This window comes from Perissodus microlepis, chromosome 4 (assembly GCF_051167445.1).
Source record: "Perissodus microlepis isolate ML-2025 ecotype Zambia chromosome 4, ASM5116744v1, whole genome shotgun sequence".
In the NCBI taxonomy this organism is placed as follows: domain Eukaryota; kingdom Metazoa; phylum Chordata; class Actinopteri; order Cichliformes; family Cichlidae; genus Perissodus; species Perissodus microlepis.
This window is the reverse complement of record NC_140464.1, coordinates 14,370,499-14,396,668: the sequence shown is the minus strand read 5'-3', so window position 1 is coordinate 14,396,668 and position 26,170 is coordinate 14,370,499. Positions and strand designations below refer to the sequence as shown.

At 42.4% G+C, this 26,170-nt stretch overlaps 1 protein-coding gene across 1 annotated transcript in view; it reads right to left on the bottom strand.

The window, feature by feature from the left end:
* The window catches only part of adcy9b (adenylate cyclase 9b), a 41,464-nt gene extending 15,977 nt beyond the window's left edge, over nucleotides 1-25,487 (bottom strand). The window contains exon 1 of the mRNA XM_084925956.1: nucleotides 22,186-25,487. Coding sequence (XP_084782082.1) covers nucleotides 22,186-23,998 — 1,813 coding nt within the window. The 5' untranslated portion in view covers nucleotides 23,999-25,487. The remainder of the gene's footprint in view (nucleotides 1-22,185) is intronic.
* Nucleotides 25,488-26,170: the final 683 nt, after the last annotated feature.

The window sequence follows — 26,170 nt, the reverse complement described above, 5'->3', positions numbered from 1 at the left end:
TTTAGCCAGAAACGAGGGTTTTTCAATCGTCCTCACTGAGAACAAGCAACCCAGGTGTGTGTGACTGAACTTTTCATTTTTCCTCTTTGCTGTTGTGACACGTCATAGCCACACTAACAGGTTATCTGTGTTTGTCAGCAGCATAGGTTAGTACCTGCAACTGTGTGCTTAGTCACATAATTTAACTGTCAGTGAAGCTGTAGCCTCAGGTTCTGAGCATTGTATGCACTAAGAACTTCAGACAGGCCTGCCACTGGCTCTGCGAAGCCACCCTGGGGCTCCACTCTCTGACACACACACACACACACACACAAACCACACGTGTGCCACAAGGGAACAAAGTCTCAGTTTAAGATGAACACACGAATTAAGAAGCAAGACACAAAAATAAGAATGCATACAAAAAGATCGATGTACCGTTTATGAGACACTCACAAAAACAGCATCGCTAAACGCCTACACACTTAGTAAAACACATGTACACAAAGCAAGCAGAAGTATAGATGGATGACTTCACTGTAGCTGGGCGGATAGTCAGGTGGATGAGATTCAAGGATGGGAAATGAAAGCGGTAAACAGCAGTTACAATGAACCATTTCCCCGCATCAGTGATGCAGAATGGCACAGCAGATGAGGAGAGGCAGCAGGAAACTGAGGAGAGCTTTTGACTGCCTCCGAAAATGAAAATGTGCAAGAGTGAGTGTGTGAGAGTGACTGTGTGTCAAAGACAGATCCAGAGACACAAACACACACACACACACACACCACTCGCACGCAGCATGACTGATTTCATTATTTTGCTAATCAAATCCTACCCTGCCTCCCATTATGACACACCATCTTCTGCTTCTGCTGATGGGTCAACTAGGTTATTTTCCCCTTCTCTTTCTGTTTCTCCTGTCTTCTTTTATCCTTTCTCATCAGTATCTTTGAAGCAGAAATGAGTTCCAGTGACATGCAGTGTTCTCACAACTTCCGCAAGTCATCCTGGAGTGACGTAGGTAAGGTAGAAAACGCCTTAAATGACTTTGAGTGGAGAAATGTGGTGTAATTGTTGCCTCGCCTTTTTATTGACATTTTCACAACCCAGATTGGGAGCCTTTGAGTCAGAGAGAGTGTCAGATTTTCATTATTTATTAATATATTTATACTCTCAATTAATGCAAATCGCGCAGTAAAAGCAAAGGCGCCCGCTGAGTAATAATAAAACTGCATATTATGGGAACCAACCCAAATTCATCTTAACAGAAATCCCTGGACCATTTAGCCTCTATTCCCAAATACTGTGAAAGCTTATTAAAAATAATGAGGTATGTCAAGACAGAAAATGTGTGTAGCAACAAATTACTAGACAGAAAAGAGAAAAGGCAGAGAGAGGAGGTTTGCCAGTGCAAAGAATATCGATCCATTATCACTCCACTTCAGAAAAGTCAGGGCGACACATATTTTTCTTTCTGTGCTAGAGTAGATGGTCTGTTAGTTTAGAAATTTAAAGAAGAGGTGATGCAACACAGAGGCAAACATGCTCCTATCCCGACACTGTTAAATGTGTTTCTAGCATCAAATTGTCATGGCTGGGTGCAGGCAGGCAGAGACGAAGGACCCAAAATGCAGGACTCATTGATAAACTGCTTTATTGCAGGCTGCTGATAGAACAGAAGACTAACCAAACTGGAAAATATAAACTAACAAACAAGCAAAACAGGTAGCAGAACACACAGCGTAAACTGAGGGTGAGTAGACATTAACGACACAACAGAGAACAAAGGAAACACAGGGCTTATATACACAGGGAGTAATCAGGGAATGGAAAACATGAGGGAGACAGCTGGAAGGGATTGGGCTAACGAGACAGGAGGCAGGTAAAACTGAACACACCGACACCAGACATGGACCTTCAAAGTAAAACAGGAAGCAAGAAACAATTTACAAAGACGCAGACCGACACTGAACTAAACCTAGAATAATAATCAATAATATAGAAATATACCAAAATATAAGAAACTGAAAAAGCTGGGTCAAAATGACCCAGAACCGTGACACAAATTCAAATTTGTTTGTTTTAATAGAATAAAATGTTTCAGTTTCGATGTGGCTAAGTTATCTCTTTACCATTTTCAATTTAAGCCTCTATTTTTTTTTTTTATATTTTGCTTCCCAGGAGCCAGACCTACTTTTAATTTTAAATGTAATTGGTCTATAGCAATAGTTCCTTGGACTGCTTTTTCATTTGTTTTCACTCCAGTCTTTGAACCATTTTCAGAGGAATGTTTTTTGGTTTGTTAAGCCACTTAACCCTGACCTCTGAATTATTCAAGCATAAAAAAGGGACCTAGCTAAAGAGGATGAACCAGTGTTGTGTTTAAATATGACAGATAATGTAGCAAATCTTTAGGCACTTTGCTACTAGCAGCCTGACACAAAAATATTTTTTGTGAATATATTTTTGCCACAACAACATGATTCCCAAAGGATCATTAATAGAAATACAAAAGAAAGAGTTGAAAGGAAGAAAAGGCTGAGGTATGCCAAATTACAAAAGTCCTGGACTGAAAATCGGTGACAACAGATCTGATGGGGTGATGAACCCAGAATAAATATATGTAAGAGGTACAAACGTGAGTGTATACAGCCATCTGCAAAACACAATGGAGGCTCAGTTGGTCTGGGGCTACATTTCAGCCAGTATTGATGGAGATTTTATCAAAATGAATGGCCTTATGAACACAGAACAGTACCATCAGATTTTGGTCTACTACACAACACCATCTGGAAAACATCTGATTAGCAATGGCTTCATATTTTAGCATGGCAATAACCCCAAACACACTGCCAATGCAATTAGAGTATAACTGGATAGAAAAACACACAACAGAAGACTATCAGTCATGGACTAGCCTCCCCAGACACCGTACATAAACATTATTAAAGCAGTGCGGGGTCATCTTGACAGAGGAAGGCAGACACCAGAAGAGCTTTGAATGTCTTTAAAGGAGCCTGGAGAACTATTCCTGAAGACTGCTTAAAGAAATTAGAAGAAAGCTGCCTAAGTGAGTTCAGGCTGTGTTGAAGAATAAAGGTGCTTGTATCAAATATTGACTTTCAAGGTCATTAGAATTGTACAAACCACCTCACACCTCCCAGCAGCCTAAAGAGAAGAGGAGCAAGACGAACAAACTGCCCAGGCTTGCAAAGTTTCCAAGTATGTTATCAGTGTGGTCACACGAGATTTTATACAGCTTTGTGTGCCTGCTCCTGACCACTTGAGGACAATCTGTCATCTAACCTTGTAGCAGCTGAAATTGCACCGTCAGCCAGTAGAGTGTGGCTCGGATAAGCAGCTGGATACATAGCTCACTTCATTTAATAGATTCCAATATCTTCATAGTATAGCTGCACTCTAAAGTCCTCGTGGCAGGATAAAAGGTCAGGAAACTGTGAGATCCAATTGATTCTTTCCTGCTGTGTAGGTTTCAGTACATCTGTCACGCTATGTACATTTGTTTGATGGTCTCTTAGGCAGGTATGTGATTGTGCTGGCCCTTCTACATCTCCCATGACCTTGGGTTAATTGAAAAGCATCATTAGCAGCAGCCTCTGGGCGGTATGGGACTTGAAGTGTCCTGTCTTCTGCTATCAGCTGACAGGGAACAGTAGATAACCTTTCCCCATGAGAGCCTAGTTACATTATCTCCCTCTCCAAGCCCTTTTGTTCAGGACAGAGGAGGGTGAAATGAGAAAACACTTTGCAAACAAATAACATCATCAGCCCTACTCCTCCCTTCCTCTCACCTCTTCATGGCACGTCCAAGCTCTCGTGGGACAATAGCCACCTCTGAGTGTCTCAGTGCAGAGGTTGGGTGTGCCAAAAAAACATGCAGAAAAAAAACGATGAATGAGCACACACACACAAACACACTGCGGTGGTTATTTCAGGCACTCTTAATGTATCCATCTGTGCAAAGAGAAGGACAACTAAATTGGAATGCGAACATTAAGTAACAAAAAGCATAGATGCCACACACTCTTACACTGTCCTATATGCAACAAGCAGAACATAGAGGGAATAGGACCAAAGAAAGACAAATCATTATTATAGAAAAACACCCCTCCTGCTTCCCCACTGGGATATACAAAAGTAGAAAAGAAGAAAAGATAATTCACATTGGGAAAAAAATAGCACATGAATGCAACAGGTACAGTAGCCATAAATATAAAATGTTCTGGACATTTATCACAAAGCAACACCTTTTTCTTTCAAGTTCCATTTGCAACCCAAGTGGGACTCAAAAGCCAATGCTGCAGTCCCAGGGAGGTTTATTAAAAGCAACCGAACACAAAGGGCAGCAAAGAGGAAAGGAGTGTTGGCAGATTTGCTGGAATCAGCACACAAACACACACTCACACACATACACACACACACAAACCTATCATGCGGCTGATCTTCCCATAATGACAGGTTCACTTTCCGGGGCCAGGTATCTGAGCAGGAGGGCATTCGAACAGGTGGTGCAGAGAAACTAGCACTGCTAGGCTGGGCAGTTCTCCATGCCATGTTGGCACTACCAATAAGAAGCGTCCCTTCCTTCTTCCTCTGTGTCTCCGTCCAGAGATATTCTGTACATCCTGTCCCCGGTAAAGGCAGGAGGAACAACAGGAAATCTTTCCGGCATGGCAGGCTGCTTGGAAGAATGTCATTGCTCTGGTGTAGTGGACAGCCATAAGAGGTAGAGATTAGTTTAAAAAGAGGAAAAAAATGTAAAAGGATAGATTAAGTCTATGAGTTTGTTTGTGGTGGTAGTGGGTAAAAAGTAATTTGTGAGTGAACCTATTCAGTCAGAAAACATAAATGACATGTATGCATTTTTCATAAGGAATCCCACAGGGACTCAGCTGTCATATCTGTCAGTAAAGGAGAACAGTGAATTTGCGTACATCTCTATGCCCAGCATCCATGGGAGACCGGGAAGGAAGGTAAGTGGTGGCCTTCTAGTTGTGCTGAGCCAGTGTTTCTTCTGAGATTTTAAAGGACAGGTAGGCAGAATTATTTCCAATGTCAAGGTAGGAAAGACTTCCTCCTCTGTCAGAGAATGTCAGAGACGGTTAAAGAGAGCGGGCTGTTTCACATGCTGACTTTGCCAATAACACATCCTCTTCTGAATAATATATAGGACAGGTTTTTTAAATATTGCTCCATTAACTACGTGCACCAATCAGCCACAACATTAAAACCACATCTCTAGAATTGTGTCTGCCCGTTCGTTCCACCAAAACAGCTGTGATGCATCGCAGCACAGATGCTAGCCCTCCAGAGGGAGGTCTGGCACTGGAATAGTGGCAGTTTAGTTGGGTTGCTAGTTGGTCCTCAGTGGACCTGGCTTGTTTTGGCACAGCCCATGGGTGCTCGGTTACGCTGGGATCTGCAAGAAGATCAATGCAGTCTGCTTTTTCAGAGACATAAGAGAGAATTCAGAAAGACATAGTACTTAAAATATCCTGAATAGCAATCTAAGAATTCTGCAAAAGCAGAGACGGTGGTAAAACTTTTCAAAAGATTTTAATTACATTTGATTAGCAATTTAATATAATGTACTGTGCAAAGGTCTTGAGCCTTCCCAGATTTCATTATGGGAAATGGGAAATAGGCGCAGCGATTTATTGAAACAATAAGTATATTTTATATTATATATTGCACTTTATCAGGCTTTTCATCAGACCGCGATGAAGACTTAGAGTCAATAGGACTGAGTTTGCATCTGCCCTACCAAAGAGCACCTTCTAGATAAGCTCTTAGAGCACACAGCACTTCCTTTTTTGGTTCTTGACAGCCACCCTTCCACTGAGACAATTTCTGACGAGGCTTCAGTGAACAGTAGATGGATCAACTGAAGGGTCAGATGCATCTCTCAGGTCCTGTGTCAGGTCTTTGTTGGAGTTTTCTTTTTTCTCAACAGCATGACTGACACTGTTCACCTGCTGCTGCTTGGGATGAATCTTCTTTATCCTGCACTCGATCACTTTCCTCAATTATTTTTTTTTTATGTACACAATGACAAGATATGCCAAGTTTTGGCTAATAGCTCACAGAGTCAACTAAAGGACTGAACAAATTATGTATTTTTCCAACAGGCTTATAAAGTTCCTCAGACTCAATTCTAAATTGTTTTTTTGTTAAGTTTTCTGTTATGTGTACATATAACACTCGTTTTATTCATATGTGACGTTAAGAAGCTTAACAAACTAACAAACCAGTGAAATGAGTGGAGTGAAAACAAGTATAAAAAAACAAAAAAAACAGCCAATGTGCAAAGAAAAACTTTAAAAGACCTTCAGAAAGCCTGGAGAACTGTTGCTTGAGACCACTTTAAAAACTAAATGAAAAATTTGAATAAAGTCTGGCTCCTTTCAAGCACGATACGAGAAATCGGGAGCGGCTCAAGACTTTGGAAAAGTGCAGAATGTAGATTTTATGCAGGACAGGGAACTCTACTGTCCTGCTCATGAGGCTGCTGCTTTCAGGAACTGCCACTGTATACATAAGCAAGCATGTCAAGCAAAATCATCACTCTCATCTGCATGTGTTGCACATTGCCAGTCTTTCCAACAACAACAACAACAACACATTATCAGTGCCAAGCATTACGTTTTGCAGACGGGGATGCAAATAAACCTGTGCCTTGCTTGTACACGTCAAACTCAGTGAAGCCCAGCTAAATCAACAGAGTTTTTCTCAAACACTCAGAGACCCTAGATAACCAGAGTGACCTCTCAAAACAAGTTACATAAGCCTGTACTCAAAAAAAAAAGAAAAAAAAAAGAAGAAGAAACAGCAGGTCTTCAACACCACCTGGGCCTTCTCAGCATTTGCTTTCCAGGTTCAGGACAAAAATATGTCACTATACTGAGACTCACGTCCGAGTACTTCTCTGCTTACACACAAACACACTGTCCCAGCACAACAAGTCATTCTGAGGCCTTTCTTCCCGTTGGAATCTCTTAATATCCTTTTCCTTTCTCTTTGTTCCACACAGGGGTAGCACTAACACTAAATTTCCACATTTGGTCTGGGCTTTCCTTTTTTTTTCTGAATTCAGTCGGGCCCTACCACAGCTCACTCAAAACAACAATAGAAACACTTGACATCTCTCCAAAGTCTTGACTCTCGCTTGGCTGTGTCTGTCTCTTACGCTCTCCGCACTCTTTTTGTATTCTGTGCCTACGATCCCTCCATCCCCGACAATCCCATGCTGCCGCGGTCTACTGGCAGATACAGTTGACATCCCTCCAAAATTCTTAACACCCCCCCTCCTTTGCACAGTGGCCTGTATTTTCTGCCTGTTTTTGTCAGTCTTGCTGTAGCTCACTGTCTTTCTTTGACTTGCCCGCTCTCTCGCTCTCTGTCACAAATCCAAATATCCTCCATGTTCTTTTGTGTTCAGAACGATATCCGCTTGCCTCATCACCACATCGGCGTAGAGCACTCTTCTCCACAAAGAAGCACTCCGACTGACATCGTCCCAAAAGCTCAGCCTCACTTTCCATCTTCTGCTTTTTACCTCATCACATTTCACACTTCACCCACACACACACACACAATGAAAGGTAATTCCCTTGTTCTTGCTCACATAATGGTGACCATATGGCTTCTTTGCCATTCAGCACGTCTGTCTACGCTGCAGAAATAGCCAAATGTGCAAGCTTTTCTTATGGAAATGCTTTTAATGTTCTTTTTTAAATCTGACGAACGAACATTGTTAAAGGTTAAGTAGGTAAACTGATGTAACGCACCATCCAAAGTGTTTTAACAGATAATGCACTTGATTCATGTTTTTATTTTATTTTAGGAAAAGTCACACTACTGCAAGCCTTCCAGTACACGTTTTTTGTTTAACTCTTTTTAAGTTTTTCAGCCATCACACATAGACCCCTTTTCACGGTTTCACATATCAAAAGAAAATCGTCTGACCCATGCCAGGTTCTAAAATGAGGGAAATAAACCTCGGATGAACAAAAATGACATATTGCAATGTGGCATTATTTATTTAACAGAAACCAAAGAGCAGAAGCAGTGGGTACACTGCACAGTGGGTGCTGTTTCTTCAGGAATTAAGAGGATAAGTAGCAATCAGGTGCCGCTAATCCAAATGCATTTGATTAATTGATCATCAGCAAGTGTGAGCACATCTATGAAAGCAGATGTTTTGGCAGTTTTTTTGGAGTAGGCGAGTGTTCAAGGAGGAAAGACATCAGTAACGTGATGAATGAAGCTAAATGCCCGACTGCAGTCGGGCATTTAGCTTCAAACATTTTGAAGTCCAATATTCTGCAGTGAGAAAAATTGCATAGATTTAGGCACAACTATCTTTCTTGTTAATTTTATTTTTTAACCTGGAACACTTTCCCCATCTCCTCCAGTGTTTGCCTGTCTAAGCTCTTTCGCTTTATGAGAACCATAGGCCATTGATGACTCCCTGTACCCTGCCAGTGCACCTGGATCTTGGCAATCCCCAGTTTTTATTTTCCGGTCTAGAGGTGTTAGTGTTACCCCAACGCCTTTACCTCAAAGGGAGGTAGTCCAAATTTGTCTGACTTTCACCCTTTGATTTGTCCAGCATGAGCGTCCCTACCAGGAGCTCATGCTTCTAATGGCATAGCTCTGCAGGTCATTAAAATACACAAGTCGCCACACCTGCCATGAAACGGCTGCATGGCAGGCAGAAAATAGACCCAAAATGCAGGCCTCAGGAGACAAACTGAAAGTCATAAACAGCTTTAATGGTGAGCTTTCACAAAATACAAAACAACTGTAGGATAGTGAATCCAAAACTACAACTAACAAGGAGGCAGCAGGCAACAAAGAACTGGTGGGGGGGTGGGGGGGGGGGGGGTAAGGCAAATAAATAGACACCAGGTAATGAGGGGAGAGGAAACGGGTGGGTGGACAGCTGAAACTAATCACAGAAGATGAGACAAGGGAAGCAGAGCTAAATACAAAACATGAGCGGCAAAGACCGTCAAAATAGAAAAGAAAATATTACAGAAGCAAACTTGACAGAGAGACAGAGGACAAACAAATACACAGAACAGGAATTAAAAAGGGGATTAACAAACCTATGACCAACTAAAGCAACCAAGGAACTAAAGGTACAAATTAAATAAATACAAGAAGAGCAAGAAGAACACTATAAACAAAAGATTAGGAGCTCAAACACGAATCCCATCTCAAACCAAAAGTTATGAACCCACAAAACAGAATGAACCTAAAGATCTATCAAATAGAAGTTGAAAACTAAATAACACCAAAAGGAAAGCATATCAGGTATAGGGAAATAACGTTAAGCTAAATAACAGCAATACAGAATACAGGACAATAATGCAAAGACAAGCAAAAATACAAATTTAGAGAAAACCTAAAAATCCCCAAAACCACAAGAACATGCTGGTATCTCCTCCAGTATCTCCTCCTGGCTGTGAAAAGTGCTGTTTGAGTCCTAGGAGCTAATGGTGTTCCTCCTATTTATCACAATATGATGCTAAAATATGCTGTCTGAAACTCAGTTCTCTTCATCCATTCTCTTAAATAAAGCAAATAAAATGCCAACATCCATGAAAAATTGCACATTTAATTAATTGTCAGAAGACAGTCTCATAACTGAAATTCGATTTCGTTACAGGCTGAACTATCTCAGCCAGAGATGCTATTGACCCACAGCTATGAGCAGCGCTCCCCTATTGATTAAACAGCGACCACATTTGTGGCTCCGGGTAAATGATCAAAGCAAACAGCCGACAGAGGCCAACCTCTCCCTCCCTTTCATGCGCCAGCTGTCTCACAAACTTTGCTAACTCAACATTTTGATTAATGGTGTCTTCACTGGGGGTTGATGACGAAAATTTGCTGGATCTTCTGCCGAGCACTGTGCCGCTCCCCTGAGGACTCTCTAACTAGAACAGGCAAGTGATACAGCAAAAGTAAATGAGGATGCTAACTACAAATTCAGCTTACCCCAGAAACCCCTCCACTGTATACCACCTGAGACAAACACAAAAGTCATGTATGCTTTTGCTTCTACATCCTCTTAACAAGTGTCATAATTAACAGTTGTGTTGCATTTCACATCTCAGTGAAGAGGAACAGTTTGATACGGAGGCTGCGAAGATAAACACTGCTGCAATGTCACAGCGTTGATGAAGGTGCTATTTGAAAAACAGCAGTTGCAGCAGTCTGACTCAACAATGAGACAGCAACAAGATGGAGGTTAGAAAAACTGAAAAAAAAGAAGCATGGAGTAAGAGACAAATTCAAAGTTATGCAGCAAACAAAGGGGGATGACCTCTGTTGGGGATATATCAGGTACTTAACACACAAACACACACGTGTGCTGTAAGTCAGCAACAGCTTTAAAAGGTGACAGCAGAGAAATTCCCTGGGGCTATGAAGTATGTGTACGGGGGAGCAGCTGATAAATGCAGGAGGACTGTACCACACTAAAGCCAAGGGAAAAACCTGAAGCTAAGGCTGGGAGATCAGTTCATACACCAGAGAGACCAGGAACACCGGCAGTTTAAGGAAACATTGGTGATGTTTTTTGCTCCGTATCCATTTTCTTCCATGTATAGAATCCAGGGTTGCAGGAGGGCTAGGTGAAAGGCAGCCCTCCATCCTGGATGGTTGGTAGTCTGTCGCAGGGCTAGCACACAGAGAGAGACAGACAAGCATTCACACCACATTCACACCTACGGCCGACTTAGAATCACTAATTAACCCAACTCTGTGCGTGTCATTGGACTGTAGGAGGAAGCAGGAGTACCTGAAGAGAACACGCAAACTCCACAGTAAAAAACATCGGCTGGCTGATGGATACGAACTAATCACTGCACCACCACTAAACACTTAAACAATTATTACTGTGAAGTGGAAGTTATGTATTGTTAAAAACAACATTTCATACTAATTTCACTGATCTTAGTCATATTTCCTGTGAGGCCAAAACCTAATAGTTCATTCCTTTGTGCCTGTGGTGCTCACTTAATTACACATTAATTATACTGTTAGAAAGAAGCAGTGTTGCTGGAACATCCGGTCATGTGGACGTTGTTCTGGCCTGGTGAAGCTACTAAAGATTAGGCAGGTTTTTTTGTTTGTTAACATTATTTTTTAATTCTCTTTGCTCCTCCATAGGAAAGCAGGGGGAGAGAGCGGCTCGGACTCAAACCTGGATCGCTGTGTTTCAGCCTCCTTGCAGTCTGAGACAGCTGGTTTTAATGTTGTGGCTGACGTACTAGCTCAGCCAAAAATGATTTTACAGTTGACATTATGTTAGCTCATATTTATGACTGTATCAGACAAACAGAACAAATACCAACTTGACATTTCTTTGTTAGGTTAAGCCTCGTGAATTCAACTGATGAAATGATGAGGATACACGATAGAATTTGCTTTCTTCACATAGTCTTCATTCTTCCTGATTCCTTCTACCTTGATGAGATTCCCAGTTCCAGATGCACTGAAGCGTCCCCACAGTATAACACTTGCACCACCACATTTCACTGTGGGGAATGCTGTCCTTTGGGTTGTACATCTCTCCCTTCTTTCTCCAAATATAAGCAGCATCTCTGTGGCCAAAGAGCTTTAGTTTCATGTCATATGACCAGTATCTATAATCTTTCTCCAGGTTGTCCTTTGCATACTTGAGTCTGGCTTGAAGGTGTCTCTCCGACAGAAGTGGAGCTTTCTTTTGATCTGTAGCCTTGCAGTCCATTCCTGTGTACGGTTCCAGTGATTGTCTTCTTTCAGACTACAATTACTGACTTGGCTAAGCTATTCACTCGTGTCTTGGCAGTTGTTCTGGAGTCTTTAGACACATCTCTCACTGATTTTCTTTCCAGAGTCTTTGAAATCTTTCACTTCCTAATTCTGCCAGGCTTGTTCTGTACTCTGTGGCTCTCTTTGAATTTCTTGGTGATACTTCTCACTCCAGTTCTTGACACTTTTGTATATCTATGTCCTGCTTTGTGAGCATCGACAGTTCTTTTTCTCAAGTATAAACTGATTTATTTTGTTTTTGGCAAGAAGCTTTCTCAGGTGACAGCTCAAACTCTTGCTGATGTTTTTATACTGTGCGTAAACTGGAAGAAAACCGTCAGTTTTAACTTAATTTTGCAGGTTTTGAATAAAGTTAAAGCACATCACTGCTGAATTCTTTAAGACAAAACTACACAACAGAAAATCATTACACAAAAGTGAGACATGGGTGACAAAAAAAAAACAACTAAATGGTTCAAGAGGAAGGTCAAAAATATTACAGAAATGTCCTTGACAGTAACACAGGAAGGGTGTGAGAGACAAGCATTTCAAAATACTTCCGCATCCACTGAAAGGAGAGAGCTAAAATTGGCCTCAGACACTCTAAAGTGAATTTACCAGCTGCTAATAATGAAGAACTTCACCGCTGTGCATTCACAACAAACCCAAATATGCCCACAAGTTCAAACGGAGGAAAACATTTTTTCTTTTTTTTTTTTTACTTCATGCAGCACGCCCACACAAACGCGCTCCATCAATCCGTGCATGTTGAGTACGGTAGCAGGCTTAAGCAGGCACCGACTCCCCGTCATCTTTCATCATTCATAATTCATGTAGCCATTTATCACACACTCACTCCCGCTGTGCACACTAACAAGTCACTACAGCACTACAAACATGGAAAGGGTGTGGCTGTATGTGTGGGTGATTGCATTTAGCGTGCTCAAACCAAAAAATAAATAAATAAATTGCAAAAGTAGGTGTTTTGTGACTGAGAGGTGCGCTGTGGGTGGACTGAGAGGTTGTTGTGTGTCACCTTAAGAGTGAGCACCATCTGTCAGTGTCAGTAAAGGCTGGTGTGCATCTATTAAAAAGGAGTGCTGGCATTTTTCTGTACCCTTGAACACAAAGGGGGGGGGGAAAAAAAGCTTAGGATGCATCGGTGACTCATGATAACAATTTATCACCAGAGCGTCTGCAGAACCACGAGGCGAGCTAGCCTAGGCCGATAACACAGCTCACAACTCGCCTTATACCAGCAGAGATCTAAATAAACAACCACACAGAGCACACAGTGGGATAGCAACAGCTGCAGAGAGACAAAAAAGAAAGATTCTTTTTTGTTTAACTTTCTTTCCATTTTTTCAGGGTGTATGAATTTTTGAGCTCCTCGGAGTGTGTAATCGATTTGCGTAGGTGTCCTTTAGAGCTCAGGCAGTAAAGTATAGCCGCATGTGTTTGTCTTATTCTTGCTGGACTCGCACAAAAATAAGTCTTCGCATTGCTTTGACCGAAATACGAAAGCCAGAAATTCAGTTGAATGGAGTCAATTTGGACCCTTTCTCTCTGTCAAATCACCTGTCCTTCCATCTAAAAAGAGCCAGCTGACCCTCACCTCTTTCAATAGCCCGTTGCCATGGCAATTAGCCTTTGCAGGCCCAGGGTGCACAGCTGGAGTAAAGCGCATGTGTGCGAGTGCGTATACCAGGGCGTCAAATAGCAATGTTCTACCAGAAGTCGCAGGCTGGATTTGGCAAATTACGTACAAGATGTCAATTTTAGTGTCTTTGCTTTGACACCCAGGCCGTGGAAATATTAGACCAACACAGATAATACTTTAGGCTTTAGATAATACTCTAGGCAAAAAGTACTATAACTGCAGTGAGTGTTCAGCTGTCCACACTAAGTGGAAGTCTGGTTCTCTCATCCTCCTCCTAACAGGCATGGAGATGTAAAGTCTTCATCGTATGTGTTGTGTTCAGGTTGGTGTCATGAGATACAGACACACAAAAGCCATTAACAAAACAGGAATCTATCCATCTGTCTGTCTCTCACTGGATCGTTTTTTAAATACCTTTCTTGCATGCACGCTCCTTTTTTCTGCTGCTATTTCTTTTCTGTGCTTCCATTCTGCTCTATTTTATTATTTCTTCACTGCAGGAGGGAACATTTTGAATGCAGGGAAATATACAAGCTGATCTTCTCAGCACATTTGCATATGTGAAAACTCCTGCCACGTAACAGATTGGCTTGCTGCATGCAATCATGGAAAACAGCCAGAAGATTGCTTTAAAAACTCTGGCTGTGTTGAAGAAAGTTTACATTATTATAAGCTATTGTGTTACCAGCCACTTTATTAGGTACACCTTGCTAGTTTGGACTTCTTTTTGCCTTCAAAACTGCCTTTATTGTTCATGGCACAGATTTAAAAAGGTTCTGGAAACTTCTGGGATTTTGGTCTACAATGACATGACAGCACATGCTGCAGATTTGTCTGCTTATCCATGATAAGAATCTAAAGGTGATCTGTTTTCAATCAGTCAATCAATCAAAACAGATTATTATGGATTTGTTTTCATATGGCTTTCATATGCACCTGTTTTCAGTGATATAAGTCTTTCTTTCTCTCTTTTTTGCCATATGTTTCAAGTGACCTATATTTGACAGCAGCACATTTAAAACTGAAAATTCTGTTTTTGGTGTACCACCCCAATATTTTTTGTGGCTCCTATATGGGCACCTCTCTGAATAATTTCTGGAGGTGCCCCTGTCCTACTGATGATGGGTACACTGTGGTCATAAAGGGAGCAATAATACTCAGTTAGGCTGTGGCATTTAAACAATATTCAGCTGGTACTAAAGCCCCCCCCAAAAAAAAAAAAAATTCCCTAGACTACTACACCACCAAAAGACTGAACTGTTAATACAAGGAAGGATAAATCCATGACACACGGTGTGGTTTTCTGTGGCTGTGGCCCATCTGCTCCAACCTTTGACTTGTGCGTTCAGAGATACTCTTCTGCATACCTCAGTAATAAGTGGGTATTTGAGTTACTGTTCCCTTCCTATCACAGCAGTCTGAGTATTCTCCTCTGACCTCTGACATTAACAAGGCATTTCAGCACAGAGATTTGCCGCTCACTGGATATTTTTCTCTTTTTTGGAGCATTCCCTCTAATCCTAGAGATGGTTGTGTGCAGCAGTAGCTCAGCGGTTTCTTTAATACTTTAAGACCAACATGTCTGGCATCAACAACCATACCATGTTCAAAGTCACTTAAATCACCTTTTTTTTACCATTTTGATACTCAGTTTGAACTGAAGTACGTCCTCTTGACCACATCTACATCCCTAGATGCATTGAGTTGCTGCCGCGTGGCTGGTTAAATGGATAATTGCATTAGCAACCAGTTGAATAGGTGTACCAAAGTAACCTGTGAGTATAGATAAACAGCTTTATCTCTGGTCTTCTACAAGATTGTTACTTTAGGATATTAATAAATATTCCAAATGCAAAAAGTATGAGAAGGTATGAAAACTCTTTACATTATAGTTATAGAACATTGTTGTAACACACAATAAAGTTATGTTTACAGTCCTGCAAATCAGCACTCCCTCCATCCTCCACTACTCACAACCTCCTGAGTTATGGACTAATTATAGACAAATCTGTCCACAAACACCTCCACACATTAGTTCAATGCATGGCTCCACTACATTAGCTTACCTTCATTAAGCCTCCAGTTTAATGGTGGCTAATGAAGCAGCTGAAACAGAGGCCCGCTCTCCTCTTATACCAAAACAGATCCTACAATGACATCAGTATGATCAGAAATGTCAATGCCTGCAACAGACAGCAGGTCTCCATTTCATATTTTTGACTCCTACTGAACAAATCAAGCACTTTGACACAATGTGATTTAAACACAGGTTTTTAGGAGAAGGTGGAAAATTTCCCACCACTTTCCCAGAGACAAGGAACGAAAAAGAATTGATAAATTATCCCTGACTTTGGCGATTTAAATCTGGAAATACTAGTAACATGACACACAAACACTCAAGCAGTCACTCTTGTCACCTTAACAATATCAACAAAGCACTACATTTATTCTGCAATAATTATATCGAGTCAATATCATGGCAGGATGGCTTTTACAGTACACAGCATTAAAAATCCACGATGTAACCATTAAAATGTTACCTGCGAATTATACTTTGTAAGCAAAACTATTGAGTTGACGTCCTTACCTTAAATTTAAAAATGAAACAAGGCATGTTCCACTCCACATACTACATCACATGGTACATCTATTCTACAGGCTCAGCCATGTCAGCTGCTTGCAAGTGCAGCGTCTTATCACGGAGACAGCTGTGCTGCTGATATCAGGTCCTCTCATCCTCCTCGCCCTGGGTCATCTCTGTCACAACAGACAGAGGTAGGACACTTTAGCATTGAGTCTACAGGACAGCTGTCCCCTATAGGTGGGCTGAGAGGTCTACAGGGTCCTCTGACACTTGTCAGGAGGAGGCGTATCACAATGGGGATGCATGGATTTTCAGAACATAAATAAAAATCTCCCACAGTATCAGCTTAAATGAAAGCTCATTGAGCTCTTTTTTTTTTTTACATTAGTATGTTTTCTGCTTTTCCTGCTCTTGATCCAGAAGCTTATTACAGCTCCTCAGTACCAATCTTTTACTGCGAGCAGTTCCCTTGCTTACACAACTCTCCTGAACGAAAAGAGCTTTTTTTTTCTCGTTTTTTAATCCTGCAGAGTAACAGCGTGACACAGAAGATTATCTAAATGATTGCTGCAATAATAAAAAAAGAAGAAATAATCAGCTAATCACCACATCATATTCCTTCAATAACCTTGCCACAATGGACCTGTGTTTGCAGAGCTTGACACCCTGAGGCTCTGCAGACTTGTTCAATATGATAAGGCCAAGGATGACAAATGGTGAGATTGCATTTCTGCGGGCTACAGTGCCATGCTGTGCTGAACTATAATATGTGCTGTACAATATCAAACAATGTGATGTATTATGCCATTACTCCCTAGGCCAACCTGGCATCTGCCATGCAAAGCCAAGGTGCTCTAGCCTCTGCTTGGTCACTGCAAAACTGTATAACAGCTTAGCTTTCCCCTGGCTGCCTCTGTGCAGTTTTGTCCCACTCCCAGATTTCAGTCCACTACTACCTACCACTTATTTAATGCACTTACCTTCCTAACAGTTGTGCCACAACAGTCTAGCATGTCTATAGCCCTATGTATGCCTCTCATAACCCCACCAAGCACTCAAATGCAGCCCACTTCACTTTCGCCACCCCTGTCTTTCAATTGTAGGGCTGAATGCTGTGTGTGCATACTGATTTGGACTCAAGAGGCTAGACAGAAATTATGCCAGGTATTTTGTTGTTGGCAAGGGGAGAAGACAGCTGCGTATACATATTAGGGTGAAAAAGCCAAACCATTTAACTTTTTGTCAAGTACAGCAGTATAAGGGCAGTGGACGCACGCAAACAAACACACACACACACGTCCACATCGCTTTGGCAGTAAAATCCAGTGGTTTTAATGTGTTTAGACAATTTTTGTTTATGTGTGCTTCACTCCAGAGCTCAAAACTGAAACCAATGAATGCAAAATACAGTGAGCCAATAGAGATGTATCTCTGCTTCTTCTTTTTTCTTTTCTTTCATTAGGCTACTAATATCCGCTGGTCAAAAACCAGGTCTCTCCCAGCAGAACAGGACTAAAGCTAAATGCATTTCATCGTCTCTCTCACCTTGATTTCTCTTTCTCTGCTTCTCTAAGCATAACCACAAAACCAGCCTCATTTATCCCAGTCAAGGTCACAGGTAGAAACCATTGTAAGTAATTTTCCACTGAGCTTAAAGGAAATATTGTGCAATTTGCTGAGTGACAGCAGCTCCCTATAGAACAGCACAGGGGTACAGACATGGGAAAGGTAATATGTACATGTGCACGAGTTAACCAAAAAAAAATAACTGCCAATAACTCGTAAATGTTAAAGGATATTAATAGAGCTGGAGACACAGACGTTTTGCAAATTGGTTTTGGTCTTTGCTAAAAAAAATAAATCAATCAATCATAATGTAGCTAATCAATTATTAGCAAGGGGTAAAAGGCGATGCTACAAATTCACAAAATAAAGAGACATGTTGCCTTCTGCATACAAACCCTGGTTATTTTCATTTGATATCTACACGACATCAAACCCTGTCTGGTTGCTGTTGTCTCCCTTGTTTCCTCATCACAAACACACACGGCTATGACAGCCTCATTATAAGCAATCAATATAATTTGCTGTGATAAAAAGGGCTGGCGGGGAGACGGCCGATGCGTTCCGTGGTCGGGATAACACCAGGCCAGTGAGGGAAGATATGACGATGGAGAATTACTAACATTAATCACTTTAGCCAAGGAGATTACCCAGTCTTGCTTAATTAGAAATCTCCCTCAGGGCACAGAGATGAAAACAGGATGAGAGAAGGTAATGCTGTACGTAGCCGCCCGGCACAGCGTCGCTCAGCAATATGACTTATTAAAAGGTCACGAACATGCTAAACCTCGAGGCAGCTGGTTAGTGAGAACGCTGTAATGAGTATTCTTGGTAAGAGCCTATTGTACAAAAGAGCTATCAGAGGTTCAAATTAGGTGAAGTGGAACAACTGCTTCTCATTTTGCTTCATTTCTTTTTTTAAAAAACATTTATTTATGTACTTTTGGACACAAGTAGTTGTTCTCTTCGTACTAATATGTAGTAGGGTGGAGTTTTGTTTGAGGACACATGCACTGTTGGTGCTCTTGTAGTTTGGTGGCTGTGTAGGACAGTTTGTGTTGTCACAACAACTTGGAGGGTACCCAGACATCTGCAGAGTCATTCACACCCAGGCAGACCCTTTCACAGTCACGAGCAGGGAAAGCACATCACTGGCTTTCAATATTTTGCCAAAAGAATTCACTCACCCAGCCAGATCATTGAATTCAGGTGTTCCAAACCCTTCCATGGCCACAGGTGTATAAACTCAAGCAGCTAAGCATGCAGACTGCCTCTACAAACATTTGTAAGAAAATGGGTTGCTCTTATTCACCCAGTGAATTCCAGCATGGTACCGTGACAGGATACCACCTGTGCAGCAAGTCAAGTCACCAAGGTGAACTTGCACACCCAGCAGTTATACAGCAAAGTTATTGTCTGCCAGGGAGGCATTGTTTGTCTGTTTGAGAGATAGGCCCAGCTTAGAAGCGATTAACATTTGAATCCAGATCTGGAGCCAGCATCTTTTGGAAGGATTGTGGGCAGTGCTATACATGGACATGATGTAGTGCCCCCAGGACTGGACCTGCATCTTTTATGAATGGCGACAACATGGGTTTGACCAATATAAATAAGCCCATAAATGTGGGTCATTAGACCTGGCTCTGCTGTGTCTGTCTGCTCTCTGGTGCTGAGCAGGCACTGTGCAGTGGGTTTTTAGAGCTACTGGGTTGAAAACACATGCCTTCCTGTCTTCTTAAAAAGCTGTGACAGCTCCAAAGATTACTAAGAAACTCTATAAAGCTGAAGGGACCTTCAATTTAAGATGATAAATCCCTGCGGGTTTGTTACTAACAATCATTTTCCATCTTTTTCATTATAAGAGTATCTATCAGAAGTGTTTTCACTAACTATCCAAAGCAGTGTGGGCATTACTTGTGACAGCTGTAACTACTAGTTGCTCACATGTAATATTGTTGTAGTTTTGGAGATTAAGACATGAATTGGTTATGAAAGCAATAACTTCATTCTTACTGTAGCATGTGCAATCCTCAGTAAGCATCAGCCAAAAACAAAAAAACAACGTTATTTTTTCCCAGGAAACAATGGCTTCTTGAAAAAGAGAAGAGCAATGTTTTGTGTGGCGATTCTGTCATCAGCAGAAAAATAACAAGGCCACACCGCCAGTCTCCTCCAAAGGGATAATCTTCTGCAGGTCCCATCATTCTGCATTACGCACAAAGGAAAGACGTATGCAGGTACTTTTCTGGGGAAATGGAGCCAAATATAGCTTTTCCAGTAAGAAAAAGTAACAAACAAAAAGGTCTGGCAGCATAGATAGCTACATGATAAAAAGCCTGTATGTTTGTTTATAGAAGAATCATATCATAATATCCTTCCAGCAAACCGTGTTATGATTTATTGGTAAGGCTCCAACTGCCTATGAATACTATTTTTAAATTATGCAATTAAGACACAAATCCTCTAAAAGTAATGAGCAATATATATTTAATTGTTTTATGTCCTCTAAAGTGAGGAATTGCTCCTTTTCTTTTCCTCGTGGCAGTCAAACTGAATATTTCAGAGGGTAGACTTGCAACTTGATGTTGCAGATCATCACTTTTGCCTTGACCAAACTAATTTCATGATATTTTTCAGCATTTCTACAGACTAATATTTGATTATTGTTGAATTTTGTTGGATTTAATTTTGTTTTGCTTAGAAAAACCACACCTTCAGGTCTTTGACTCTTTGCTAGATAAGACAGGCATCGCCACGTCACCTTAGGAACACAGTAGCAGGTATTTCTGTCAAAGGTGTCTCAAGTGCAACGAAAACAATTAGAGGCTCATAATAAACTGTAATATCCGCATTACTTACAAGAACAGGATGCAAACTCGGCCCCAATTTCATCACTTTCTTCCTAAAACTCCTCACTACTGAGGTTTAGAGCTGAGGAGGGAACAGGACGCAGCTGTAAAACTCAACTGTCCACACGTGGCTGCCCTCCGTATGAACCTTCCTTTTTTTTTTACAATGAACCATAAACAGCTTATATTAAAAGCAGCTCGATATAAATAAGAGGATATAAACTTGGAAGTAGGCACGTTTTGGTCAGAAACCCACCTCCAACTTATAGTACAACTGCAAAAAAAAACAAAAAACCCAGAAACTAAAACATTACACTAACTCAAAAAGTGCTTCAAAGATACATAAAAGACAGCCAGACAGCAATCGCTATCTAGGTCGGAGAAATTTACTTCTGAGTCAAGCAACAGGGACCAGACTCAGACACAATCCATGCTTGGCTGCAGTGGTACCCAAGAGATTTACACAGACTGAGCTAGACAGCGGAGGGAATTTTACAGCGCTGGAGAACAACTCTGTCCTGACAGCCAGCTCTGTCACTGGCATAGGAAACCTACAGGATGAAGATAAATCTTATGGGGGGGAAGTGAATACATGATGGAGGCAAGAAAGGAGGCATGAATAAGGGGAAAAGAAGAGGCGAATAGGGCGATAGCACTCTAGGTAAGACATTTATCTTCAGAATAAAAATAAAAAGAGAAGCATAAGAGCAAGAGTGGTAGTCGCTCATTAATCTAAAAGATGAGAGGAAAATGCAGGCCTATAAATCGGCCCTGCTGCCTCGTAAACAAAGGGCACTTTCAGTCGCTCCTTTTCCTTGACTGATCCCAGCACTGATCTCTGGGGGGAAATGATGTGTATATAAATACACTGATAATTTATGCACCCAAATTATTAATGCCTACATTTGAATTGCTAATTTGTGCTCACACTAATTCCTGCCTAAAATGCACTGGACAAAATCTGACATGCAGCCTTCAAGGCAGCACAGTGAAGCAAAAATAAACCCAAAATGCTAATTCAAAAGGGCAGATGAACACCATCTGCAATACCTTAGTCAGACACTTTCACTTCACTTACAATGGCTGATAATGGATCAGAAAGCCTTAAATGATGAGAAGAGCAGTTAAGCCAACATTTAGTCACACTGAGGCGTTTTGCATAAATGCATCATATAAAAAAGCCTCCATTCGAGCAGCATAAAAGACATGATAGAGGGCTGAGGATATAGCTGCAGGCAAATCTCTTTTAGAAAAGGTGACAGTTGCATTAAGTTGTAAAGCAATCCCAGAGGTTCAGGGCAAGGTAACGGGAACGCAGCACACTGAGGACGTCTGGAAGGCAATGTAATTGAAGAAGAGAACAAAGAGCGGGGAAGGATGGGAAAGAAGATGGCGTCTGTCTGTGATAGAGTCACATAGTACCAGTGCCACAGAGGGCACTGATAACACACTCAAAGCCCTGCCAGCCCATCAGGTATAATACATGATGCTTAAACTCTGTTCTGACCTTGACCAATGCAAATGCTTCCTCACAAGTGCTTTGATTCACCTGGAGGGTGAAATAGTAATATGCTGGCATGAGCACACATTTCCTCTGTGGGTAGGGTAAAAGTATTAGAACACATCGACTTTAATGCCGATGAACCGACAGCCAATCTACAATAAAGCAGATCGAAAAGCAACAAATGTTTTTCACTCTACTTTATCATTTCTTCTCACTTACCTTTGAGCTGGTCAGCCACCACACTCTGTCCTATTCTCTCCATGACCTGTCCGTCCTCATGCTGGTAGCGATCATCCAGGAATTTGGCAGTGGCGTGTGATAGGTGCACCTTCCCAGCAACGCCTAGTTGCTCCATCAGGTTGGCCAGGTTGACATCGTTTGACCAAACGTCGAACTTGAAGCGCTTCATGCCCAGGATGCCGCACAGTACGGTGCCAGTGTGGACTCCCACCCTCATGTTCACCATCTCCCGCTTCTCCTGGCAGAACTGTTCAATAGCCTGAATCATGCCCAGGCCCATCTCCACGCAGCAATAGGCGTGATCTGGTCGGGGCTCGGGACACCCGGCCACACAGTAGTAACAGTCTCCTAGAGTGCTGATCTTTTCACAGCCGGTGAGCTCGCAAAGTCTATCAAATCGTCCGAACAAGTCATTAAGAAGTCCAACGAGGGCATGAGCAGATTTGTTGGCAGACATTTTGGTGAAGCCCACAATGTCTGCAAAAAGGATGCTGACAGGCTCCATCCGTTTCATGTTGAAGGGCCTGAAGATGATCTGGCCTCGGGGGATGGAGGTTTTCTTGCGTTTATTGTTTTTAGGGCTGGAGATGGCAGCAGCAGCCCCGCTGGTGGAGTAACGTTTAACAGAATGATCACCTATGTCGTCATCGCCCTGCTTCATGAGCTCATCAGCCACGATTCTGGGCATAACAGAGTGGATCATTCGTTCCTTCAAGGCTTTCTCCACTTCCAGGTCTTTGCCGTGCATGATAGCTTGTCCGACCTTAAGGAAGGTGCTCCGCGACCGCACCTCAGACATGATGAACAGGTGCATACCGATGGCATGAGCGCAGAGATGAAGCAAGGCTTTTGCTGGGCCCAACCACCTTAGAGTATCCCAATCTGATGGGGCGGCTAAGCTCCACTTCTCGCCTACCTGAGTCAGTTGCAGCCATCCCAAACTCTCAAAAAAGATGGAGTAGAGAAACCCGAGGAGGACAGAGGCATAGAGACGAACGTGGAGGACGCTATATAGCAACAGCAGAACCTCAATGCAAAGGGAGAAGGTGCCTACAGGAGAAAGACAGGGACACCAGTTGCTATCTCCCACAAGTGTTTCATATGACATGTTGTATGTGGGCCCTATTCCACTGAATTCTTCCACATCAAGTGTAGGTGCTGGAGACTCAGGGTCCTTGAAGCCAGATGTCTGAATCTGGGGGGCCAGGGTCAGTATGAAGGTTACGAGGATGAGGAGCAGAGATGCTTGGTTGTAGCAGCGAGAGTACAGTTTGGTAAACGTTAAGAGGAAGAGGAGGAAGCAGAAAAGGAGGAAGGAAGCAGTGGGGACGAGAAAAGCAACCCTATCACAGCGGGAAGGGTTGGCAGCAAAGTAAACTCCCCAGAGTAAAGCAGCTGCTAGGAGGTAAAAAAGCACAAAACGGAAGCGTCTCTGGGTCTGAGGGAAACACCGCTCTCTACAGGCCTCCTCCAGGATAGAAGAGTCAAACTTTGGGTCCCAGAAATGGCCGGCAGATCTCTCAAAAAGCTGTGGCATCTTTTTGTGAGAACGAAAACTCTTGACCACCGGCCTCCTCAATCCGGACTCCCCAGAGCTACAGCTAGAGGAAATGCTGTACTTGCAGTGCTTGGCTCCGCCAATGAAGCCTCCCCCGATTGAACCCAGCGGCCCGCCTCCGTGCTTGTGTTTGACACTACTGCCAATTCTCACCGAGACGCCTCCATCTCCACTTGAGTCACAGCTCACTTCTGTGTTGTGAGGCAACAGTTGCTGATGCTGGGGGGATGCCATGTTTTCTTCTATTCTATCAAAAAGAAAAAAATTACCAAAAAAACCCAAAAACTAGGCAGAAGGCACAGTTATTTCTCAGGAAACACAAATGAAGTAAGGCAAAAAGTTGCGGCCACACAGTATGATTGTTCAATCTTAAAAAAAAAATTTTTAAAAAGGAAGGGTTGGGGAAAAAGTTTGAGAGAAAAAAATCACACTCTGTGCTCTGGCTGCAGAAACACCAGCAGACCATCCAAAGTTTCTGAGTAGTTCATTTCTGCCATTCTTGACGTCAATCCCTGCATTCCTCAACATTCCCGGCTGTTTTGACTCGATGCACTTGAAACTGCAAGGTTCACCCAGTGCCTGCTCTGCCGAGGCAGCCACCTCTTTGCTTCACTCATTGGAAACTATTTGGCCAAACGGACAGGATTACACAATACTGTGAGTACAGGAAAATGCTGAAAAATACACACATACAGACACAAATAGGACTGAGAGGATAAATTATTTTAAGGTGCTCTCAAAATGTGTCTAAAAAACCCAGATTCAATTCTGTGAAGTTGTTTTGTACTCAGTGTGTTTGCTCAGCCCGCTTTCATTGCTGGTGCGTGTCCAATTCCGCTTATCCACTCAGTTACCCACGCTTCTACTTCCATACACGTCGATGCCAAGTGAACTAAACCATGTGAAGTTTACATGACTGAGCAAAACTTCATCCAGGGCCAGTCAGACGCAGTGGTTCGAGCTTTTGCCGTTTGCTGTGTCGGTCCAAAAGGTCAGCGGTTAAAATTAAGGCGTAGGTTAACACCGGATACAGGGATCATGCCACTTGAGTTTTTATTTTTATACCCCCACGCTCCTTGCCGCAGGGCCTAATCGCCAACACACTCATGGACGGCGCCCCGTCCTCGCCTGGCTTTCCACTCCACAGTCTCCACAGTCACTGCGTCTCCGAACTCGGCAGATATTTTGTGCACGGAGTTCTGCAGGAGCGAGATGCGATGCGAATGAACTATTCGGCGTTACTGCAAGAGCTCAGACGGCAATGACCACTCCACAGATACGCGCGCCTCTCAAGGCTATAGCCCAGCCAGTCTTAAATCTGTGTTTTGTTAGCGCTGCTTTGGTATTCACATCCAAACTGTGGCCAATTCATCGTCAGTGCGCCCCAAGAAGGAAAATATCCAGATTGTCTTAATATCCTGACCATTCCCGGCTGTGTGGTGTCTCAAACGGAAATCTGCGAAGACAAACAGACCCCTGGAGCAGGCTGCGTGAAGTCCAGTCCTTCCTGGTATATGAAGTAAAGTTTGCCCACGACAGCTTGGTCCCCCCTGTAATCGCCAGACGACGAAAGCCCCGGAGAAAGTAGGGCTAATTAAAAGGTCTCCACCTCCTCTCCACTCCCCCCAGTAGCACAGTCCCACAGGCTAAAGCACAGCGCTGCCTTCATATGGCCACTTTGATTAATTGGGCAGGACACAAAGAATATCGTCATACCTCCAGGTGATTCCTGCCTTTCCATCCCTTGTGCCGTCCACAGTGAGAGATAGAATTGTCCTATTACCGGGTTATGTGATCACAATTTGTGTGCCGCACCGGCGTCTACACGTGCGCGAAAACGCTGTGCGCGCAATCCAGGCGCAGCGGGCAACACGGTGGCAGCAGCAGCCGCCACCATCTTCTGTCTCTGTGCGCTTCCAGCCGTCCAGCCGAGAGAAGTGTGTGTTTGTATGTGAGTGTGTGTGTGTGTGTGTGTGTGTGAGTGTGTAAGAGGGAGAAAGAAAGAAAGTGACGCCAGAATAAATACCATATCACGTCCCCTCTTTCCTTTCAAAATAAAAACCCAAATGTGCCTTTTATAGTTGTTTAAAAAAAGGCACAGAGCCATAATAATCCATGTATTAGCATGTATTACACGGTCAATATAACACATACTTTCTACAACAACCTTTATATAGGGTCACCTTAAAATACTCTGTTAGCATGAAACTACAAAAGAAAGCTTCAGCAAACAAATTTGTGTTTTTTAAGTAAACCCGTAATCATTCAGACCCTTTATTTTCTTTCGGGGATTTTGTTGTTGTTGTTGTTGTTTGTTTGATTTATTTTGTATGTTTAAATAAAATTAAAAACTTTTTTTTTTAGCTTGAACAAAAAAAAAGAAAGAAAGAAAGAAAGAAAGAAAGA